The sequence below is a fragment of the Myxocyprinus asiaticus genome, chromosome 15 (genome assembly GCF_019703515.2).
Source record: "Myxocyprinus asiaticus isolate MX2 ecotype Aquarium Trade chromosome 15, UBuf_Myxa_2, whole genome shotgun sequence".
In the NCBI taxonomy this organism is placed as follows: Eukaryota; Metazoa; Chordata; class Actinopteri; order Cypriniformes; family Catostomidae; genus Myxocyprinus; species Myxocyprinus asiaticus.
The window spans coordinates 28,514,048-28,534,374 of NC_059358.1; the positions used below are offsets into that span (position 1 = coordinate 28,514,048).

Here is a 20,327-nt window from a genome sequence, read left to right on the forward strand (position 1 = left end):
GTGAACGCCCCCTTTTAAGTGAAACATTGTTTTTATTTATTCCTCTTAATCTTTCTCCTTTTTCTTAGGTCCCTCTTCATCAGATATGAAGTGAAACATCGTTTTTGTTAATCCCTCTAACTCTTTCTCCATTTTCTTAGGCCCTTCTTCATCAGGTATGGGTGTTACACAGGGAAGTACAATTTCCAGTCGAGGGGTATCTCCAACACCACCTTCAACTTCTAATCCATTTGGCGCAAACCCAATGGCATCTATCTCCCCTCAACCTTCTTCACTTGGTCTGAGCCAGCTCCGTACAAGCCCTGTTCCCCCAAATCCTATGTTGGGTCACATGCCTCCACCAACAGTGGGAATGGTTCAGCCAGGGATGGGCATGCCAGGAATGGGGGTCCCTATGGCGGCCCCTGGTATGGGCATGGGAATGGTACAGTCCAGTCCAATGGGCATGCCTTTCAGTGGAATATCCCCCATGGGTCCAGCAGGAAACCCCTTGTTGATGGGCCCGGGAGGCTCTGCGCCTCCTGCGCTAATTTTGGGTGGGTCAACAGGGGTGGGTGGAGTAATGGGAACAGGGGGATCTGTGGGAGGCGGAGCGACAGGCACAAGCACCAACCCTTTCCTCCTTTGAGATTTTTCACCGATCCCATGTGCCCTGTCCAATCAACAACAAATCCAAACCTGCTCTCCCAACACAAGTAGTTTGTGTTTGAAAAAAAGAAATGTGTACATCTCTATATTTAATGAAAAAAATAGTAAAAAACATTTTTTTTTTTTTTTTTCACAAAAAAGCATTTCAGTTTTTTTTTCCATTTTATTTTACACAGTATTTGAGGTATATTTATTTCCCTTTTCAATTTATATTATATTTGTTTTCAGATACAAGCATGGATGATTGGCAGGGGTCATTCAGTGAATGCAGGCTGTTCATATTGTTATATTAGGATGATTGCTATTGCTCAAAAAAAGAAAGATGAAGAAAGTTGGAGGGAAAAAACAAGCCACTAATGAACTGATCTCAGTGAATCATACACATCTTTCTCCCCATTTCATTGATGGTTGAAGAAAAGAGCCGGTGAACTTCTGATGAAAGAGTGCATGAAGGATGACCGTGGGACAGGTTCACTCTGAGAGGACTGAGAAGAATTCAACTCTCCATTTCATTCACAACTCTAGTAAAAATCATTGAATAGTTGTATTTTAATTTAATGTTTAATCTTGTGTAATTTATTTTTATCTTATGTCTCTGACTCCTGGGAACAATTAAACCAAGGAAAATTGCACTGGAAATTGCCATTAAAAGAGATGCCTGCTTGGTCTCCTTGAACCTGCGAAATTTCAGTCTTATACACTTGTGAGTTGCTAAAGGGGGCTGTATGTGTGTGTTTGAGCATGCATGTCTGTATGTTGTGGAGGGAGTCAGTGTGTGTATGATGACTTGTCCAGTCTTTTCACTCAGCTCACTGCTGTGCTTTTGTTGGGGTTTTAGCAGCACAGTCTCATAACATAACTGGGCCCATCTTTTGTTATAAGGGTCCTTTATTTTCAATTATTTATTTTTGCAGTTTTCTTCAACTCTTGTAAGAATCAAAGCATTAATTCAACATCTTTTCACATGAGAAGCAATGACTATCCTTGCATATCACTTCACCTTTTTCCTTTTAGATTTACACAAAATGGGAAGAGTTAAGTGTTTAAGCTTTTTAAAAAAAAAAATGGACCTGAATGACTAAGTGAAATCATACTATGAAAATTGGGGACTGAATGACACAATCCATGCTGTTATTCTTTATTTACTTTCAATGAATTATTTTCTCTAATATTGGCTATGGTCGGAAATTGTGTGGTGTTGACTGTGAACATTCACATTTAAAAATAAAATGGAGAAAAAAAAAAAATCTAAGAAATTTAAGAAATAAAAAATAAATCTAAGAAATTAAATTGTCCAAGCTTTATTTTGCTGTGGTTTGCATTCACTCTTCAGGCAGTTGTAATATCAAGTTCAATGTTTCTTTTTTCTTTTTTTGAAAAAGTTTAGGTCCCCAGAGGGATATCCTAAAGTGAACAGGTGGCAACATTTTTTGCAATATTCAGTAAAAAAAAAAAAGTCTGTCATTGTCAGTCAAAATACACCCAAATGTATTATCATATACCTCAGAGTAGTTAAACTGCATTTCTTTACCCACTATTTGTTAGTGTACATGCAATATACAACCATTTCTGTGCAGCTGTAAAAAAAATAAAATAAAAATAAAAACATTTTCACTACCTGTAGAACCAATGATTGTAAGTAAGGGAAGCCTATATCAACATTTTGAAAAAATCTAGGCATTTTCTATTGGCTAGGGCTTTGGAAGTGCTAGTGTTATTTACATTGTCGCTTTGTGTACAGGTACTCCGATATAAGAGGCAGCTGGGCATAGTTGCTAAGAGCTACTGTGTAGCTTGCACTAAGCAAAAAGGGATGTTACACTAATGAAAACATTGTAAGGTTTGGTTATTCTCACTATAGGTGGCAATCATTGTGTGCCAGCATTTCAACATGCGAACAATTAAATTTGAACCATTGTGCAGCAGTAAATGTAAAGTAGTGCCACACTGAAGAGAAACAAATACCTGAATGATGTTCAATTTGTGGTTTCCTGACATCTGCCTTTGTTCCATATATACATGAAACACTCATTAAAGATTAATGAGTTGGCCTCAATTCCTTTTTGACAAAACTGTGGAATTGGCTCATGATATGTTTTATTTTACTGTGTATTCTGTATGTTTGTTTGCCAATGAATCACTCAATAAGGGAATCCCAATCAAAGTCATCCTGGATCTCCTCACTGTTGCTATGAAGATTCTTCAAAGGTGGACGACCGCTTGGAGTCAGTGGCTGAGTCTGAAGTACTGCGTAAGCCAAAACAGCAATGTGTTAGATTGCTTTGAGCAATCAGTTCAAATAAAGCAACAGTCATTCCCTCTATGAATAATGATATGTCTCTGATTGACAATATCAGGACAGGGCAGATCAATTAAGGATAGAAGATCAATGAAGCTGAACAGGTGAAAGGTATAGTACAAGTAGATGAGCATTACTGTATACTGAATCTTGTTTTACTCTTGTTTGGGGTACAGGGCAGAGTATTGTGTGAGATTATAACCTAACAGTTTTTTGTCCTATTTTTTGCTTTAGGATCCAGATTTTACATTGGACATATAGTACAAAAGTAAACTAAAATGACCTTAAAATCAAACATTGAAATTTCTTGATATTGCCATTGAACTGTATAGGCCTAATAATATGCAAAACTATTAACATGACATATGCTGAATATGAGAATACGGCTTTGTGAAGGCATTACAATTTAATAAAAGAATAATTTCAATGGTTTAATGCTCTCTGCAACCAATAATTCACTGCACAGTACACACTGTGTTTAGCCTTGTTGCAGGTGACCCTGTATTTTATGTAGCCTGGGTCATATACTGTATTATGTTTTTTTTTTTGTTTAGTTTTGTTTATGGTTTTCAAGGATGAGGGCATGTTAAGCAACCTTTCCATGTTGGTATCTAGCATCTTCTACCAGGTGGCAGAACGATTTGTACCAAAATACTGTAGAGTTTAATTCAACGCACAGCTTTTGACATAAACAACAAAATATGTGTGACTTTTTCTCCTCCTTTTAAAAACTGATTATATGGTTAGTTGCATTTTATTATTAGGTTTGAGCATTGTCTTTCTCTGATGTCTCAGACCTGTGCCCCATTTTTGGGTTGGGAAGTTGAGAACCACTGCTATAAGGAGTATAAGGACTATCTCTCAACATACCGTTAGGAGTCAGAGGCTGGCTTGTTGTGGGCTGCAGCCCTGGTGGTATCTGTGCTGTCTGGTTCTGGGCATGAGGGGTCAGGGTTCTCCTCGGACTGTGGAGGGTAGGTTCACCAGGAGGCTGTTGGGAGGGGTAGATCAGTGGAGAGGGTTGAGCCAGGGTGGGAGGGTTAGTGGACGGCATACTGAAAGGAGGTGGGGTAATTTGTCCCAACGAGGAGTGGCCACCAGAAGAGGAGCCAATGAGACCCTTCTGAGTGAAGAAACGGTTGAGCGAATCACAAAGAGATGTGAAGAGAGTCGCATCCAATGCCCAGTCACAGAGCTCAGCCTGACGCATGCTCTCTACCAGGTCTATATGAGAAGATAACAGATAGAGACACTTAATAACTCTTTTCTAACTTATAGTGAAGTAGTCTAGCAGTCTTTTGGATTTATCATGATTTATTTAAAGGAATATTCCGGGTTAAATACAAGTTAAGCTCAGTCGACATCATTTGTTGCATAATGTTGATTACTACAAAAATGTATTTTGACTCGTCCCTCCTTTTCTTTAAAAAAAGCAAAAATTGAGCTTACAGTGAGGCACTTACAATGGAAGTGAATGTGGCCAATTTTTGGAGGGTTTAAACAGAAATGTGAAGCTTATAATTTTATAAAAGCACTCGCATTAATTCTTCTGTTAAAACTTGTGTATTATTTGAACTGTAAAGTTGTCATTTAGGGTTTTAGTGTTTGTTGGCATTACATTGTCATGGTAACGAAGTTGTAAAATTGTCTGTAACTACACAGAAAATGTTAGTAAGTGATTTTATCACACTAAAATCATGTTAACACGCATACTGTTAATGTCGTGTGGCTATACTTTTGAAACAGTGAATATTTTAACGTTCAAAAACTGGCCCCCATTCACTTCTATTGTAAGTGCCTCACTGGAACCAAGATTTTTGCATTTTATAAAGAAAAGGAGGAACGAGTCTAAATTATTTTTTGTGGTAATCAACATTATGCCACAAATGATTGAGCTTAACTTGTACTGAACCCAGAATATTCCTTTAACATTTCAGCAATTGTTTTCCAATTTTCCAATATCACACAAGAAAGAGTGCTGTTATACTCAATATTAGCATGGATATTCAGTGCAACAGCAAGTTTTTACTTTGCAAATGTAATATTGCTTTTATACAATAGCTCTATAAAAACAAGTTAGTACTGAATATAACTTACAATTTAATCACAATATTGGCAGTTATTTTGTTTATTGAAGCATTCCAGAGCTGTACTAAATATCAGCACTCTCACTAAATATGAGGAACACAGCTTGTTCAATCAAATTGGAGAAGTGAAACCAACACTTTTAAATTTGAATTTGAATTCTTCATTCTAGTGTTATAAACATCTAAATGTAGTCTGCAGCTGAATACTGACCAGGGTGACAAGTGAGGTCAATGTTAGCCCAGTCCAGACTACTAGCAATCCTGAAACTCTCTCTCAAAGAATCCGCATTACTGAACCAGTCTGCAGGAACAACTGAGAGTGAGAGAGAGAGAGAGAGAGAGAGAGATGATATGCATCACTGAACAGGTTATCAGAACACATATACTGTTGACACATTTCAACACTGTGCAAGAATACTCACCATTACTGTGTAGCAGCTTGTCAGGCTCAGTGTTAGAATTTGAATGAATGTTAGAGGGGTTCTGGTTGTGGTTTGGGTGTAAGTTGGGAATAAAACTAGAGTTAGTATTAGGTGTATTTGGGTTGAAGTTGCGATTGGCATTAAGGTTTGGATTTGAGTTTGGGTTGGTGTATTGGTTAGTGTTGGGGTTCGGACAGGGGCAGGGGGAGAGAGGAGGCAGGGTTGGGGTATGGAGTGGTGTACTGTCATTGGTAAGTCCAAGCAAATTGGGAACATCCGCTATAAGAGAGAGTGAAAAAGAGACAGTTATTGTGAATCATGTACAAACCTCATGAAAGTTTAACATTTAATGTTAAACCTTTCTCAGATACAGATTTAAAGATACAGAACATCATAATCCACTCATTGTCCACACTTACAATGTGAGGTGACTCTCTCTCTAACAGAGCGACAGAGAGACTGAAAGGAATTGTACAGGTCCGGTAGGTTCAAATCAGCAAAGGAGAATCGGAGAGGAGGATCCGCATGGGGGTTCGAAGGAATCAAGGAAGGAAAAGATGCAGGTATTGGGGCAGTTCGACGTTGCTGTGGAAACAGAGCCAGCACACATTCATTACTTATTTGGATGGATGTTCCGCGCATCTTATCACGTGGCTTGTTGAGCGCGTTACCGCGGAGACATAGCGAGTGTGGAGGCTTCACGCAATTCTCTGCAGCATCCACATACAACTCACCACACGCCCCACCCGAGAGCGAGAACCACATTATAGTGACCAAGAGGAGGTTAACCCAACGTGACTCTACCCACCCTAGCAACCGGAGTCACTAAGCACGCCCTGGATTCGAACTTGCGACTCCAGGTGTGGTAGTCAGTGTCTTTACTTGCTGAGCTACCCAGGCCCACATACAGTGCATCCGGAAAGTATTCACAGCGCTTCACTTTTTCCACATTTTGTTATGTTACAGTCTTATTCCAAAATGGATTAAATTCATTATTTTCCTCAAAATTCTACAAACAATACCCCATAATGACAACGTGAAAGAAGTTTGTTTGAAATCTCTGCAAATTTATTAAAAATAAAAAACGTAAAAAAAAAAAATCACATGTACATAAGTATTCACAGCCTTTACCATGACACTCAAAACTGAGCTCAAGTGCATCCTGTTTCCACTGATCATCCTTGAGATGTTTCTACAACTTGATTGGAGTCCACCTGTGGTAAATTCAGTTGATTGGACATGATTTGGAAAGGCACACACCTGTCTATATAAGGTCCCACAGTTAACAGTGCATGTCAGAGCACAAACCAAGCCATGAAGTCCAAGGAATTGTCTGTAGACCTCCGAGACAGGATTGTATAAAGGCACAGATCTGGGGAAGGGTACAGAAACATTTCTGCAACATTGAAGGTCCCAATGAGCACAGTGGCCTCCATCATCCGTAAATGGAAGAAAATTTGGAACCACCAGGACTCTTACTAGAGCTGGCAGCCCGGCCAAACTGACAGATCAGGGGAGAAGGGCCTTAGTCAGGGAGGTGACCAAGAATCCAATGGTCACTCTGACAGAGCTCCAGCATTTCTCTGTGGAGAGAGGAGAACCTTCCAGAAGAACAACCATCTCTGCAGCACTCCACCAATCAGGCCTGTATGGTAGAGTGGCCAGACGGAAGCCACTCCTCAGTAAAAGGCACATGACAGCCCACCTGGAGTTTGCCAAAAGGCACCTGAAGGACTCTCAGACCATGAGAAACAAAGATTGAACTCTTTGGCCTGAATGGCAAGCGTCATGTCAGGAGGAAACCAGGCACCGCTCATCACCTGGCCAATACAATCCCTACAGTGAAGCATGGTGGTGGAAGCATCATGCTGTGAGGATGTTTTTCAGTGGCAAGAACTGGGAGACTAGTCAGGATCGAGGGAAAGATGAATGCAGCAATGTACAGAGACATCCTTGATGAAAACCTACTCCAGAGCACTCTGGACCTCAGACTGGGGTGAAGGTTCATCTTCCAACAGGACAACGACCCTAAGCACACAGCCAAGATAACAAAGGAGTGGCTCCGGGACAACTCTGTGAATGTCCGTGAGTGGCCCAGCCAGAGCCCAGACTTGAACCCGATTGAACATCTCTGGAGAGATCTGAAAATGGCTGTGCACCGACGTTCCCCATCCAACCTGATGGAGCTTGAGAGGCCCTGCAAAGAAGAATGGGAGAAACTGCCCAAAAATAGGTGTGCCAAGCTTGTAGCATCATACTCAAAAAGACTTGAGGCTGTAATTGGTGCCAGAGCTGCTTCAACAAAGTATTGAGCAAAGGCTGTGAATACTTATGTACATGTGATTTTTATTTAATTTTTTTAATATATTTTTTTTATAATAAATTTGCAAAGATTTCAAACAAACTTCTTTCACGTTTTCATTATGGGGTATTGTTTGTAGAATTTTGAGGAAAATAATGAATTTAATCCATTTTGGAATAAGGCTGTAACATAACAAAATGTGGAAAAAGTGAAGCGCTGTGAAAACTTTACGGATGCACTGTATCTAAACATTCTTAAAACAAGATACATTTACTTGACAAGCAAAATGGCATACGATATTGTTTCTTGTTTTCAGAGAAACCTAACTAAATTTAGTGAGGTTTATGCATAACACAAGAAAAAAACTATTTGCCAATGGGTTGTAAGAAAAATCTACTTATTTCAACTTATAAGGGAAAACAAATGTATTTTTCTTACCCTATTAACAGATTTTTTTTTTCTTGTTTTAAGCATTAGTTTAAATTTTTTTTTGTCAGATTTCTCATAAAACAAGACTTAGTATTATATGCCATTCTGCTTGTCAAGTAAATATATAATGTTTTAATAATATTTCAAAGACATACAGTAAATACTAATTAAGAAAATGGGTTTTAGGGGGTAGGGACATTCTCATACTAGAGAGCATTTAATTGGACCGAAATCTGTGTAGTCCAAGATGAATCATCAATATGTGTGGACTATTTTACCACAAGAGAAAATTTTGTTCATTTTGTCAACATTTAGGAGTATACTAACAAATAGCTGGATTCAAATCTAATAAACATGAACTAAAACCACAAAAGTCACATTTTGATTTTATGGAGGTTTTAAAGTCTACCAATTACACATCTATGTCATCTAGTCCCCAACCCTACACTCTCACTTCCCGATTCTCTGCTCTGAATGGATCTTAATCCTTAATAGAAATAGAGAAAGAAGAAGAGATAACTTTGTACCTTGCATGGAAGGGGAGAGACTGTGCTGTTGACATCTGGGAGAGGTGGGAGGGGCTCCGGTTGATTGAAAGGCTCTTTGGTCTCTGAGTATGGAGCCTGGATCAGGGATGGAGGTGTCAGTGAATGAAATACCGTTGATTTTTTTAAATATACATTTACACATCTCGTTGACGAAATGCAGCATGCTTTATGTAATGTACCTCCTCTTCAGGATGAGGCCGTTTGACACCTCTGTGTTGTGTTGAGTCAGGCGGTCCATCCATTGTCCAGTATGAACCCTTAAAAGAGAAAAGCGGAGTTCTTTTAGCTTTTGAGCAAATGGATCTGAGAATTTTAAACAAACTCTGAAAGGAATAATTCAGCCAAAAATGAAAATTAATAATTAATATTCTGCCATATATGCCTTATGATAACCCTCATGTCATTTCAAACCCATATGACTTTCTTTTTTCAGAGAAATGCTAAATTAAATATTTTGTTTCCATACAAACACAGTTGATAGCGACTCAATTCAAAGCTTAAAAAGCACCCAAAAGTGTCTTAAAAAAAGCATCTCGTGCGCCATATACCAAGTGATAACACCAAACCTCACTGGTTGTTGCGCATCTTTTGACCAAACATCATGATGTCATAACACAAGAACCAATGAGGTTTGATGTTATTGACATGTTGCCATATTTGATTTGGGCACTGTTTACATGAGTTGATTTACAGACCAAAATCTAAGTCGTTATTCATTTTTAAGTCAAATCAAAGTTACTGTATGGCTTCCAAAGACTTAGAATATGATGCATGGTATACGATGCATGATGCAAGTCAAATGGACTATTTCTATGATACATTTGGTTGCTTGTATAAGCTTTCAAATGAATCAATATCAACAGCTGTTGTATGGAAATTAGTGATCACAACATTCTTTAAAACATCTCCTTTTGTGCTACTCAGAAGCAAGAGAGTTTAAGTCAAGAAAGATACAGGTTTGGCATGACAAAAGTGTGAGTAAATAATGATAGAATTTGAGTGAACTATTCCTTTAAGATGTATTAAAGAGCTGGCCGAAGGTTTAACAAGGATTTAATTGTGTGGCAGTAATAATCTCTCATATTTATGATGAATAAACCTCAGATATTACTGAAGAAAAGATAAAATGAGACTACATCACCTTTCCAGGGTCACTCTGTGGTCGAGGAACTTTCCGGAAACATTTATTGAGGGACAGATTGTGCCGAATTGAGTTCTGGGAGACAACAGACATTATCAATTTGATATATGACAAAATCTTATCCTAAAATCTTTAATACATTTTTTAACTCAACAGGCACAGGCTCCTCAAATAGTCAGAACATGCTTCATTTAAAGTAAAATAGCATGACAAATCATTTGTTTTTTACTCATTAAGTAATTGTGAACAGATTGCAACACATTTCCCGAGAAATACAATTACACACCTCCAATTCGTCATTGCACACTGACCACAAATCTGTTAAAAACTGCAATAAATCATATTTAATTATGCCACAATGAGAAACAGTCCATTTACTTTGAGTCTTTGAAACAGAACTTTTACTTTTGACTGTAGGCTATGATACAAAACAAAAGCTTCTTGGCAATACAAGTCTATCAATTGTCCAGGTCTTTAAGGCCAAGACTCCAAAGCATCAAAAAGCACATAGAAATGGTGCAATGTTGAAAATGTTGTGGAAATTTAAATGCTAAAGAATCACAATGAATTTCTTTGGGTTAATGTATAAAAAAATTTAAACATTAAAATATTACTGAATTTCACAATAGTTTCTTTGTAGAGCTGTTTATCAAATCAATAAAGTTGTGAAGCCTACCAAAATACCCTATTCGAGCACAACTGCACATATGAAGACGAGCACAGTTTCATGAGGAAGTGGTCATATAGTGGTCTTTACCTTCCACCCTCTTCCTGCTCTGCTATAAAAAGGAAATCTATCACTGATCCATGTGTAAATGTCATTCAAACTCAGCTTCCTTTCAGGGGATGAACTAATTGCCATGGTGATGAGAGTGGCATAGCTGTGTGGGGGTTTCCCTTTGGAATTAGATGCAGGAGATGCTGTACATATGGGAGGGATGTCCTTCTCTCTTCCTCGCTCTTTCTTTCGTTCCACTCTTTCTTTTCCTGAACGCAAGGTGCTGATTCCCAACTGGGGAAGCCAGTCAATGCTGGTCAAGCTTGAGTCCAATTCTGAAGTCATGCTCAAGTGAACGTCTGTGGTGCAGAGAAAACAAAACATTATGTAATAATGTTTCATTCATGCATTCCAACAAAACTATTAACTATTTAACCAAGTGTATCATTTTATGTCACATACAACTGAAAGACTGATTTGCAATTGAAATCACGTCACACAGAATCTCATTTCAAATTCATGATGTAATGGTTTGAAATAGAAACTTCAATACTTCAAGCATTAGAATAGCTGCATACTGTGCTGATCAAAGGTTAGATAAACTTACATTCTTCCCTAGTATAAGCTACTGAGCAATAAATGTGTGTGCATAAGTAGTGATAGGAGAAAAAATGGAAAGAAAAACATACCTCCTGTCAAGAGGCCACAGACTTCACACTGTTAATTTTTAATGCGGTCATATGTTGCACAAGAGTAGCTGAGTGAGTTCAGCAAATGTTTACTCCTCTCTCTCCCTCTCCTTTCTGCTTATTGCAGCATTCATTCGCCAGTAAAAGCGTTTAAGTCAATTCGTTTCGTATAAATGTTTCATTTGGGAGAAGAAAAAGCTATCGGAAAAAAGTTCTTCCCTTTCTTTCTCATTCCCCCTCCCTTTCTGCCTGCGTTCAACGTCATACACTCCACCCTCCATTTGACATTTGAGCACTCTATGTCTTTCTCCTCCCCTCTCTCATTCTCTCCTCCTTCCTATCATGGCTGCACTTATAATGTTTTACTGGTGAGTAAGTTCCTGTTTCACTGCTGAAATAAGACAGGAGTGGAGCTGTAGGTGGGAACTCAGTGTAATAATTTCCATTCAGATTGACTTGGCCCACATTGATCTTTACATCCTGGTGCAGTTCACACTTCATTCTCTGAGTGATTCCCAACCAGGAATATGTGTAACCCATGGGGTACTTGTAAAGATTTAGATTTGGCTTTTTTATACCTATAAAACAGAAAAATCAATAGATCTTTATACATTAATTTAGATTAATCATGTATTTAATGGATGAAAACAAAACAATATATATTTTGTTATAGCAAAATTCATATAGCAGAACATGTACTATTTGCCCTCTTTTTAAGTGACTATAATACTATTAATGGTAACGCTTAATGACATACAGTATAATATGTGTTAAATATGACACATTTTTGGTTTAGTTTAGAATGAAAAGAGCAATGAAATTTTATTGATCGACTACCTGGGGGTAGATTCGGCTACCGAAAAGCCATAATGCATTGAGAAAAAAACAAACAAACATTAGTAACAAAAGCCAGAAGCTATGTACTATTACAATGGTATTTATAATAACCCATATATTCACACCATATTTATTAACAAACATGAAGTTACTATTATGGTACAAGAAGCTTTATTCTCATTTTATGTGATGGATGTACAGAAAACAATAGAAAATTACTCTTAATTTGAACTCTTTTTAGATTCATTAATACTGATTACTGACAAGTAATTACATTAAAATAACAGTGATTTGAAAAATATAAATATGTGTTTCTTTGTATGATTATCTGAACATGTAAATGCATAGTTCATAGGAGTTCAACGAGACAGAGCAATTTGCGCTGAGTTACAGTAATTTATGTAATCACGTCTATAGGGTGTGGTGTGTGAGTGGCCCTACAGAGAGCTGAAGAAGGCCAGTAGGCCTGTATCAGGGGAGGGGTGAGCCAACAGCTTCTGGATCTGTGTGCACAAATGAAGGACAGGTAACGACATGAACATCACAATAGCCGAACGTGATCTTATTCACCACATAATCCCAACCACCTGAGCACCTCCTCATACACTCTAGTTCATACAAACTAGCACACTCAAGGCAAACCTACAATTTCAACAAGACCCTTTAAAAAAATCATATTTTCCATAATGTTTCATAATCAGGTTCTTAAAAAAGGTATAGTTAAAAAAAGCACAATAAAAGAAGCAAAGATAGATGGATGGATGTATAGACAGATAGACAGACAGACAGACAGAGACAGACAGACAGATAGATAGATGATAGACAGACAGACAGACACACAGACAGACAGTTAGATAGATAGATACCTCTTTAAAGCTGGGGTGCTTGGCATCCTGCACTAGTTGCAGTAAAGCTCCCTCTGTGGTGGTGAGAAACGCCCCACTCTGCTTCAGTCGTGACAGTGCAAAAAGCCGATCTGTCTGACTGAAAAATGACAGGCAGATATGTTTTCAACACCTTCAATCACTTTAAGGCTTGACTTACTGCAGATTCTGCACTACCACCTGAACAAATGGAGATCTATCTACATGCAAACACTCTTGTAAAAATTCTCTTGTTTTTGGAGCTTTAGAAAAAGGCTTATAGAGGCCATCCATCACTGCTGAAATATACTAGACTTGAGTTTGTGTTTGAATAGATAAGGGCGTGTGTCACAATAAGCTATGTAGCAGTTCTTCTTTTTGTACTGCTTTTAAGACATTAGTTATCTTACTTTGGTATTATCATGTAATAATACCTTGTGACGAGGAAGAGGACATAATTAGCCCCAATTGGGCTAATCAGCCGAGGAGAGGGATAAATGCGGCGGAACGCGGCAGTTCGGGAGAGTGAGAGCCACATGCAGCTGCCATGTGTGTGTTTATGTTGTGTGTCTTTTTGTTTAAGTTCTTACTAAATATTATTATGACTGTTCAGCCAGTTCCTTTCCAAACCTTATCCTTGTTACATACCTTCTTTAAGTTAAAGCAAAAATAAGACATCATAACAGATTTGTAATATGTTCTTAGGAAAAATCAAGGAAAGACTTGAGTCATTTATACCTTCGAGAGGAGACGGCATCTGCAACAATATGAACCTCCATGCCCCGCTCCAGAAGATCATAGGTTGTGCACTATAGTAGAACAAGAAACATAAAGATTGTGATCAGGAAATGATAATTGTGAAAAAATCTGCTGAGGCACCAGTTTAAGCATTTTAACTGACATTACCGCGATGCACGCTTGAGCCTCAATGCCACACAGTATGACTTGCTGAGGATCTCCCAGACTCTTGAGCGAGCTATCCACACTCTCAGTCAGCATGGAAAAACTAGTCTTTGCATGAGGCTTCAATCCTTCTGCCCCCAGCTCAGGCACCGTTGGGCCCAGACCTTTAGGATACTGCTCTGTCAAAATCTGGGGGATGCCCAATATTCGACATCCCTGAGAGGGTATAAATATGGTTATAGTATAAATATGGCTCTGGCTGCCTGCCATTTACTAAGACAAAGGCAACCAAGACATAAATTGCTGAAATGAAATAAACCTAATATTAAATTATTTTACACAACATTTATTCAAATTCACAAAAAATATTTTGAAACAGAACATGCTAATTAAACATGGGCATGGTTGTCAGCGGATTTATTTGGAATTTATGTTAATCAGCCAATACTGATCATTTTAAAATGTCCAAATATTGGCTGCCTGGTTAATCAGCCTGGTCTATAACTAAACACTATTTACACTATGTAAAGATCAGCATCTGATCAATATGCATCATAGATATAAAAGAAGATATCTTCCAAGATGCAGTAATGACAGCATATAATAAGGTCTATATACGTTGGTGACAGAGATTGTGTTGTATGACAAACGCCAGCAGTTTTGATAAAATGAGGGTGCTGATTGTACCTGTAGCAATCTTGCAGCATTGCTCACAATGTTTGTGAACTGTAAAATACTGGGTCTGAACTTCTCCTGCATGTCACACAGTAACAGCACTGAGCCTTTGGTGGAGAGACTGCCAATTCTTGCCACTAAGGAGAGAACCATTTATTAATGTCTGATGTTGTACCCACTACCATATGTGTATTTGTGCATAATCTAGACTAGTGTACCACAATACAAATTATGGGCCTAAGTGTCTGACTGTGCCACCTAAAAGAGCCCAACAAAGAGTATACAGCAAATCAGATACAACATTGTCTAAATGACACTGGCTGTGTCTGAAGAACCCAGTGAGCTGCCTACCAAGACAGCATTTATGGACCTCACATGCTCGTCTAATCTAGGGACGGGGATTTTCGAGTAATTTTTTAGTCAAGTACTCAAACCCACAATAATAAAACTTGTAACACTAAAACATCTGAAATTTTATGACAAACTCATCCTAAATCTCATGGGGGGCTACTTTTCTCAATTCCTGTATAGGTCAGATGGAACCAGGGTCAGATATAAACTTTTCCATTAAAGGGGCAATATTTGATTTCCAAAGCCATTTTTTACCTTTACAAGGGCCATTTTTTTTATATTCTACCTTTATAAAATGACCCTGTCATCCTTTTATGTTATAATTTAAACAGTTAGTTCAATTTGAAAAATGACATTTCAGTAATTACAAAATTGCATGATCTGTACAGTGCAATTGTGCTACTGAAACAAACTTTTTTTTCTCATTAACATATTTCCAAATATTTTGACTATTTAAAGGAATAGTTCACCCAAAAATGAAAATTTGCTGATAATTTACTCACCCTTAGGCCATCCAAGATGTATCTGAGTTTCTTTCTTCATCAAAACAGAATTTAAAACTTTTAGGATTTCATTTCAGGCCTCCTCCTCTAAAAAATGCAAGTGAATCTCCTCCATTTTTTGACGGTCCAAAATGCATATTTAGGGTGCATCAAAATAATCCACACGACTCCAGTCAACAAATAAAGGTCTTCTGAACCCAAACAGTTGATTATTTTTAGAAACAAAACAATACTTATATATTTTTTAACTACAAATGTTCACTTCGGTACATCTCTGTGACCCGAGCTCATGAGAGGGATGAAGTAAGCTCATTGGTAAGGTCACGCATCACGTGGAGGAGGAGTCAGGAAGCCCATCATTGTTTACTGTAACATCCGAGGTTGTTACCCCTCCTACCAACCACCAGAGGGAGCCCTCTCCCGAATACTAACTCTGTACCATTTCTTCTTTGGTGATTTCCTGTTTGAACTATATAAATACCATGCTGTTCCATTTTGACTTTGCAAAGTATTGCCAGTTTACCCTGCCTTACCAAGTGTTTTTCATTGCCATTGCTGATTGTTCTCTTGTTTTGACCATTTCCTGTTTTCCTGAATTTACTGCCTTTTGGATACCCCTTTGTTTTGTTTGCCTTGTTGGACTGTCTTTTTTGGTTTATTGGATTATACCGCCTGCTTAACAACTACCTCTATTTGCCTGCCGATTTGGATTGTTTGCTTGTGTACTTTTAATAAACTTCCTGCACATGGATCCTAACACCGTCTCCATGGCCAGTTCGTTACATTTACATTTTTTTTTTAATATTATTATTTGGAAAACATTTTTTATTTTATATTGTTTTTAAATTGTTTTGGTTTGTCACAATGATGTGCTTCCTGACTCTGTTTTGATGAAGAAAGAAACTAAGATACATCTTGGATGGCAAATTTACATTTTTGGGTGAACTATTCCTTTAATTAACATTGCCAAAACTAATGCACCAACAGAGGAGGAGAGGACAGCATTTCTCCAGATTTGGAATGAGGAGATTATAAAAAAAATAAAACACTGCAAAAATAAAAATTTCACAATGAAAATTAGTCTGATTCATACACTAAAAGTGGTTAATATAAAATTATTATTGTATAATTAATATTGTTTTATTTAACATCAAGGCTATTTATCCAGATATTAATTTTGTTATTATTATTAACTACAGTTGAAGTCAGAAGTTTACATAAGTCTTAGCCAAATACATTTAAACTCAGTTTTTCACAATTCCTGACATTTAATCATAGAAAACATTCCCTGTCTTAGGTCAGTTAGGATCACTATATTTTAAAAATGTGAAATATCGGGGGCCTGGGTATCTCAACTTGTATTGACGCCGACTACCACCCCTGGAGTCGTGAGTTCGAATCCAGGGTGTGCTGAGTGACTCCAGCCAGGTCTCCTAAGCAACCAAATTGGCCCGGTTGCTATGGAGGGTAGAGTCACATGCAGTAAACTCCTCGTGGTCACGATTAGTGGTTCTTGCTCTCAATGGGGTTGTGGTAAGTTGTACGTGGATCGCGGAGTGTAGCATGAGCCTCCACATGCGGAGTCTCTGCGGTATCATGCACAACAAGCCACGTGATAAGATGCATGGATTGACGGTCTCAGAAGTGGAGGCAACTGAGACTTGTCCTCCGCCACCCGGATTGAGGTGAGTAACCGCGCCACCACGAGGACCTACTAAGTAGTGGGAATTGAGCATTCCAAATTGGGAGAAATGTGAAATGTCAGAATAATAGTAGAGAGAATTATTTATTTTAGCTTTTATATTTTTCATCACATTCCCAGTGGGTCAGAAGTTTACATACACTTTGTTAATATTTGGCAGCATTGCCTTTAAATTGTTTAACTTAGGTCAAACATTTTGGGTAGCCTTCCACAAGCTTCTCACAATAAGTTGCAGGAATTTTGTCCCATTCCTCCAGACAGAACTGGTGTAACGGAGTCAGGTTTGTAGGCCTCCTTGCTCGCACACGCTTTTTCAGTTCTGCCCACAAATTTTCTATCGGATTGAGGTCAGGGCTTTGTAATGGCCACTCCAATACCTTGACTTAGCTGTCCTTAAGCCATTTTGCCACAACTTTGGAGGTATGCTTGGGGTCTTTGTCCATTTGGAAGACCCATTTGTGACCGAGCTTTAACTTCCTGGCTGATGTCTTGAGATGTTGCTTCAAAATATCCACATAATTTTCCATCCTCATAATGCCATCTATTTTGTGAAGTGCACCAGTCTCTCATGCAGCAAAGCACCCCCACAACATGATGCTGACACCCCCATGCTTCACGGTTGGGATGGTGTTCTTCGGCTTGCATGCCTCACCCTTTTTCCTCCAAACATAATGATGGTCATTATGGCCAAACAGTTTAATTTTTGTTTCACCAGACCAAAGGACATTTCTCCAAAAAGTAATATCTTTGTCCCCATGTGCACTTGCAAACTGTAGTCTGGCTTTTTTATGGTGGTTTTGGAGCAGTGATTTCTTCCTTGCTGAGCAGCCTTTCAGGTTATGTTGATATAGGACTCGTTTTACTGTGGATATAGATCCTTGCCTACCTGTTTCCTCCAGCATCTTCACAAGGTTCTTTGCTGTTTTTCTGGGATTGATTTGCACTTTTCACACCAAACTATGTTCATCTCTAGGAGACAGAATGCGTCTCCTTCCTGAGCAGTATGATGGCTGCATGCTCCCATGGTGTTTATACTTGCGTACTATTGTTTGTACAGATGAGCGTGGTACCTTCAGGCATTTGGAAATTGCTCCCAAGGATGAACCAGACTTATGGAGGTCCACAATTTTTTTCTGAGGTCTTGGCTGATTTTTTTTTTTTTTCAGCCAAGACCTCAGAAAACAAATTATGGACCTCAAAATGTTGTCCCCTTATTGTCCCAAGCCCTTGATCTTTTCCTGAAGATTCACACGTTTCATTTCACAAATAAAATATGTTGAATGACTGACTTTCTTTGCCAGTAGTCCGTCTGTCCATAATGAAAAGCAATGGGCACTGGCCATGCTAGAATATTGCTTGTGTTCATTCAGTTCACTGCAGAACCGATCGTCAGCTGGGTTTTAAAGCCCTTGCATTTATATCTAGCTGTTGAAAACTACCTGTTCTGGCCAGTATGTGGGACTGTTGTCACTCGGCAGGTTTAAACAAACTCTCATTGTTTCAAAGACCTGATGAGTTAATATTCATACAAAACCAGGTATTATCCACTTTTCAGCAAAATTAAGATCTTTTGTTGGACTTCTATGCTTAAATGCACGGTGCAAATTACGGAGGGTCTCGGGGGGTCTCAAACCCCCAGAAAGCTATTTTGGGAATAACCTGAATTGAGTCTTAGCTGATGCAGATCTGAGCAGATCTGCTCCTGTTCGCTGTAACTTTGCCTCGGCATGCGCTTCAACTACCGCAACTTCGGGCTTCCAGACCTTGCAAAATCACCATACCTTCTGAAAAGGCCATTAAGCAACTGGCTATCAGTGAGAATATTATTACTGAAGCAATTCACAAAGAAAAGTTATTTATTCCTAATATGAAGCTATAGTTATCAGATTAGGATTTTTTCAAGTTAACAAGTGAATAGACATCCATACATTGTAAATACATTAGAGTAGGTCCTTTACCTCCATGCCATGTAAACAAAGCAATATTAGTAATTTCTTTCTTCTTTCTTTTTTCTTTATTTTAATCAGATCAAGCGTTAATGGGGTCAGCATCCAGAAGGTAGTTCAGTACTAATTCAGTACAATAAATAAAGCCATTTACCAAAATCTTAGAATTAAGTTAAATTAAAGTTAAATTATGCAAGTATTCCTGTTAAAATTATTATTTCAGGCATAGTAACAGTTTAGCACTACACCCTTTCTTTGCTTGTGTGATTGTGTCATAATTTTGTTTGTTCAAAATGCAATAAATGCAGAATTTTGAAGGTTTTGTACAGTATTCACCATCCTTCATTACACATTTTAACCTATTTCAAAAATTAATGGGGAAGGGGGGTGTTAGCACTCTTATCTCTTCCAACCCTAGCAACGCCCCCGCTCCCGCATCTTCTGGAATTACAGTTTGATACAAAAACAAGTTTATTGATATGATCTGTTCATCTGTATCTATTGGTTTAATATTTTTTTAGCGGCACTGTTAAGTGAATAAAGTGTGCGGGAATTTACCGCGCTATGAACGTGGAACTTTTATTGTGCGCAAAACCCGCGCCAAATTTCAGGCCCTGAACCGGTGCACTAGTATTCGATTACTCGTGCACATTCCCAGTCTCAACGTTAGATGGCGCCTGTGCTGTCTAAGAATGCCATCTAAGTAGACAGCTCACTAGAATTTGAGACACAGCCATTACAACAGCATGAAAGTAAGTAGGCATGCATGCACTGTCGTGTACTTACTAATTCCAATGCAATATGGAGGAGTACCAGGCCGCAAAGAAGTGAAGACAGTTGAGGTCACCGCTGCACTGTAGCTAGATGAGCTTTATGTAAGTGTCCACCCACTCCTCTTATTGGTAAAACTGTTGAAACTCGCTCAAGTTTATATGGTAACGAGTAGTCAACCACACACCACCAGCACTCGTGACAGCAGCACTAAAACTGTAAGTTCCTGGTTAGTGACGACGCGATATAACACAAAATGATATCCTAATCTATGTGTGTCCTTAAAATATATAATATCTTGAGCAAAACAACGCAGCACAGTCGCTGTAACGCAGCACACGTCCAAATGAGAGCACACACAGCTGCTGACTTACCGCCAATGAACTGATCATCCGGTAGGGGGCGCCATCAGATACACAACAAATACATTGTTCAATCAGTGTTTATATTAGTGTATTTCTTGCGCGGAAAACCTGTGTTTGTGTTTTAATTT

General features: G+C 38.4%; 3 protein-coding genes across 7 annotated transcripts in view; 1 reads left to right on the forward strand and 2 right to left on the reverse strand.

Annotated features, from left to right (window-relative positions):
* Positions 1 to 1,568, forward strand: part of epn1a (epsin 1a) — a 35,286-nt gene extending 33,718 nt beyond the window's left edge. For all 3 annotated transcript variants that reach the window (XM_051719948.1, XM_051719947.1, XM_051719949.1), the window contains one exon: positions 141 to 1,568. In XM_051719948.1, the coding sequence (XP_051575908.1) occupies positions 141 to 628 (488 nt within the window). In that variant the 3' untranslated portion in view covers positions 629 to 1,568. The remainder of the gene's footprint in view (positions 1 to 140) is intronic.
* Positions 1,569 to 1,709: 141 nt separating this feature from the next.
* Positions 1,710 to 11,776, reverse strand: foxj2 (forkhead box J2). 2 transcript variants are annotated; one of them, XM_051719951.1, is made up of 10 exons: positions 11,284 to 11,765; positions 10,634 to 10,953; positions 9,877 to 9,951; positions 8,915 to 8,992; positions 8,715 to 8,810; positions 5,876 to 6,041; positions 5,457 to 5,735; positions 5,246 to 5,347; positions 3,818 to 4,171; positions 1,710 to 2,895 (listed from the first exon to the last, which is right to left on the reverse strand). In XM_051719951.1, the coding sequence occupies exons 2-10, from the start codon at positions 10,937 to 10,939 to the stop codon at positions 2,786 to 2,788; spliced, it is 1,566 nt and encodes a 521-aa protein (XP_051575911.1). In that variant the 5' UTR covers positions 10,940 to 10,953; positions 11,284 to 11,765; the 3' UTR covers positions 1,710 to 2,785. The 2 variants fall into 2 exon arrangements, with proteins under 2 accessions (XP_051575911.1, XP_051575910.1); XM_051719950.1 differs by having other exon boundaries at positions 10,634 to 11,776.
* A 213-nt stretch (positions 11,777 to 11,989) lies between these two features.
* Positions 11,990 to 19,998, reverse strand: isoc2 (isochorismatase domain containing 2). Of its 2 annotated transcripts, none has more exons than XM_051719963.1 (6): positions 15,416 to 15,470; positions 14,574 to 14,698; positions 13,890 to 14,102; positions 13,722 to 13,792; positions 12,987 to 13,104; positions 11,990 to 12,623 (listed from the first exon to the last, which is right to left on the reverse strand). In XM_051719963.1, exons 1-6 carry the CDS (start codon positions 15,453 to 15,455, stop codon positions 12,558 to 12,560), a joined length of 633 nt encoding a protein of 210 aa, XP_051575923.1. In that variant the 5' UTR covers positions 15,456 to 15,470; the 3' UTR covers positions 11,990 to 12,557. The 2 variants fall into 2 exon arrangements, with proteins under 2 accessions (XP_051575923.1, XP_051575924.1); XM_051719964.1 differs by lacking the exon at positions 15,416 to 15,470 and adding an exon at positions 19,850 to 19,998 and having other exon boundaries at positions 11,994 to 12,623.
* Positions 19,999 to 20,327: the final 329 nt, after the last annotated feature.

Bases quoted from the DNA above. Each gene is read 5' to 3' on its own strand.
- isoc2 (XM_051719963.1), bottom strand. From the start codon at position 15,455: ATGAAGAAAGAAACTCAGATACATCTTGGATGGCCTAAGG. The intron at 14,103-14,573 runs GTACAATCAGCA...ATACCCTCTCAG, and splicing joins ATGCTGCAAGATTGCTACAG to GGATGTCGAATATTGGGCAT. The intron at 13,793-13,889 runs GTAATGTCAGTT...GTTCTACTATAG, and splicing joins AGGCTCAAGCGTGCATCGCG to TGCACAACCTATGATCTTCT.
- foxj2 (XM_051719950.1), bottom strand. From the start codon at position 10,996: ATGAAACATTATTACATAATGTTTTGTTTTCTCTGCACCACAGACGTT. The intron at 5,736-5,875 runs GTAAGTGTGGAC...TCTCTCTTATAG, and splicing joins AGAGAGAGTCACCTCACATT to CGGATGTTCCCAATTTGCTT. The intron at 5,348-5,456 runs GTGAGTATTCTT...TCTCACTCTCAG, and splicing joins CAAGCTGCTACACAGTAATG to TTGTTCCTGCAGACTGGTTC.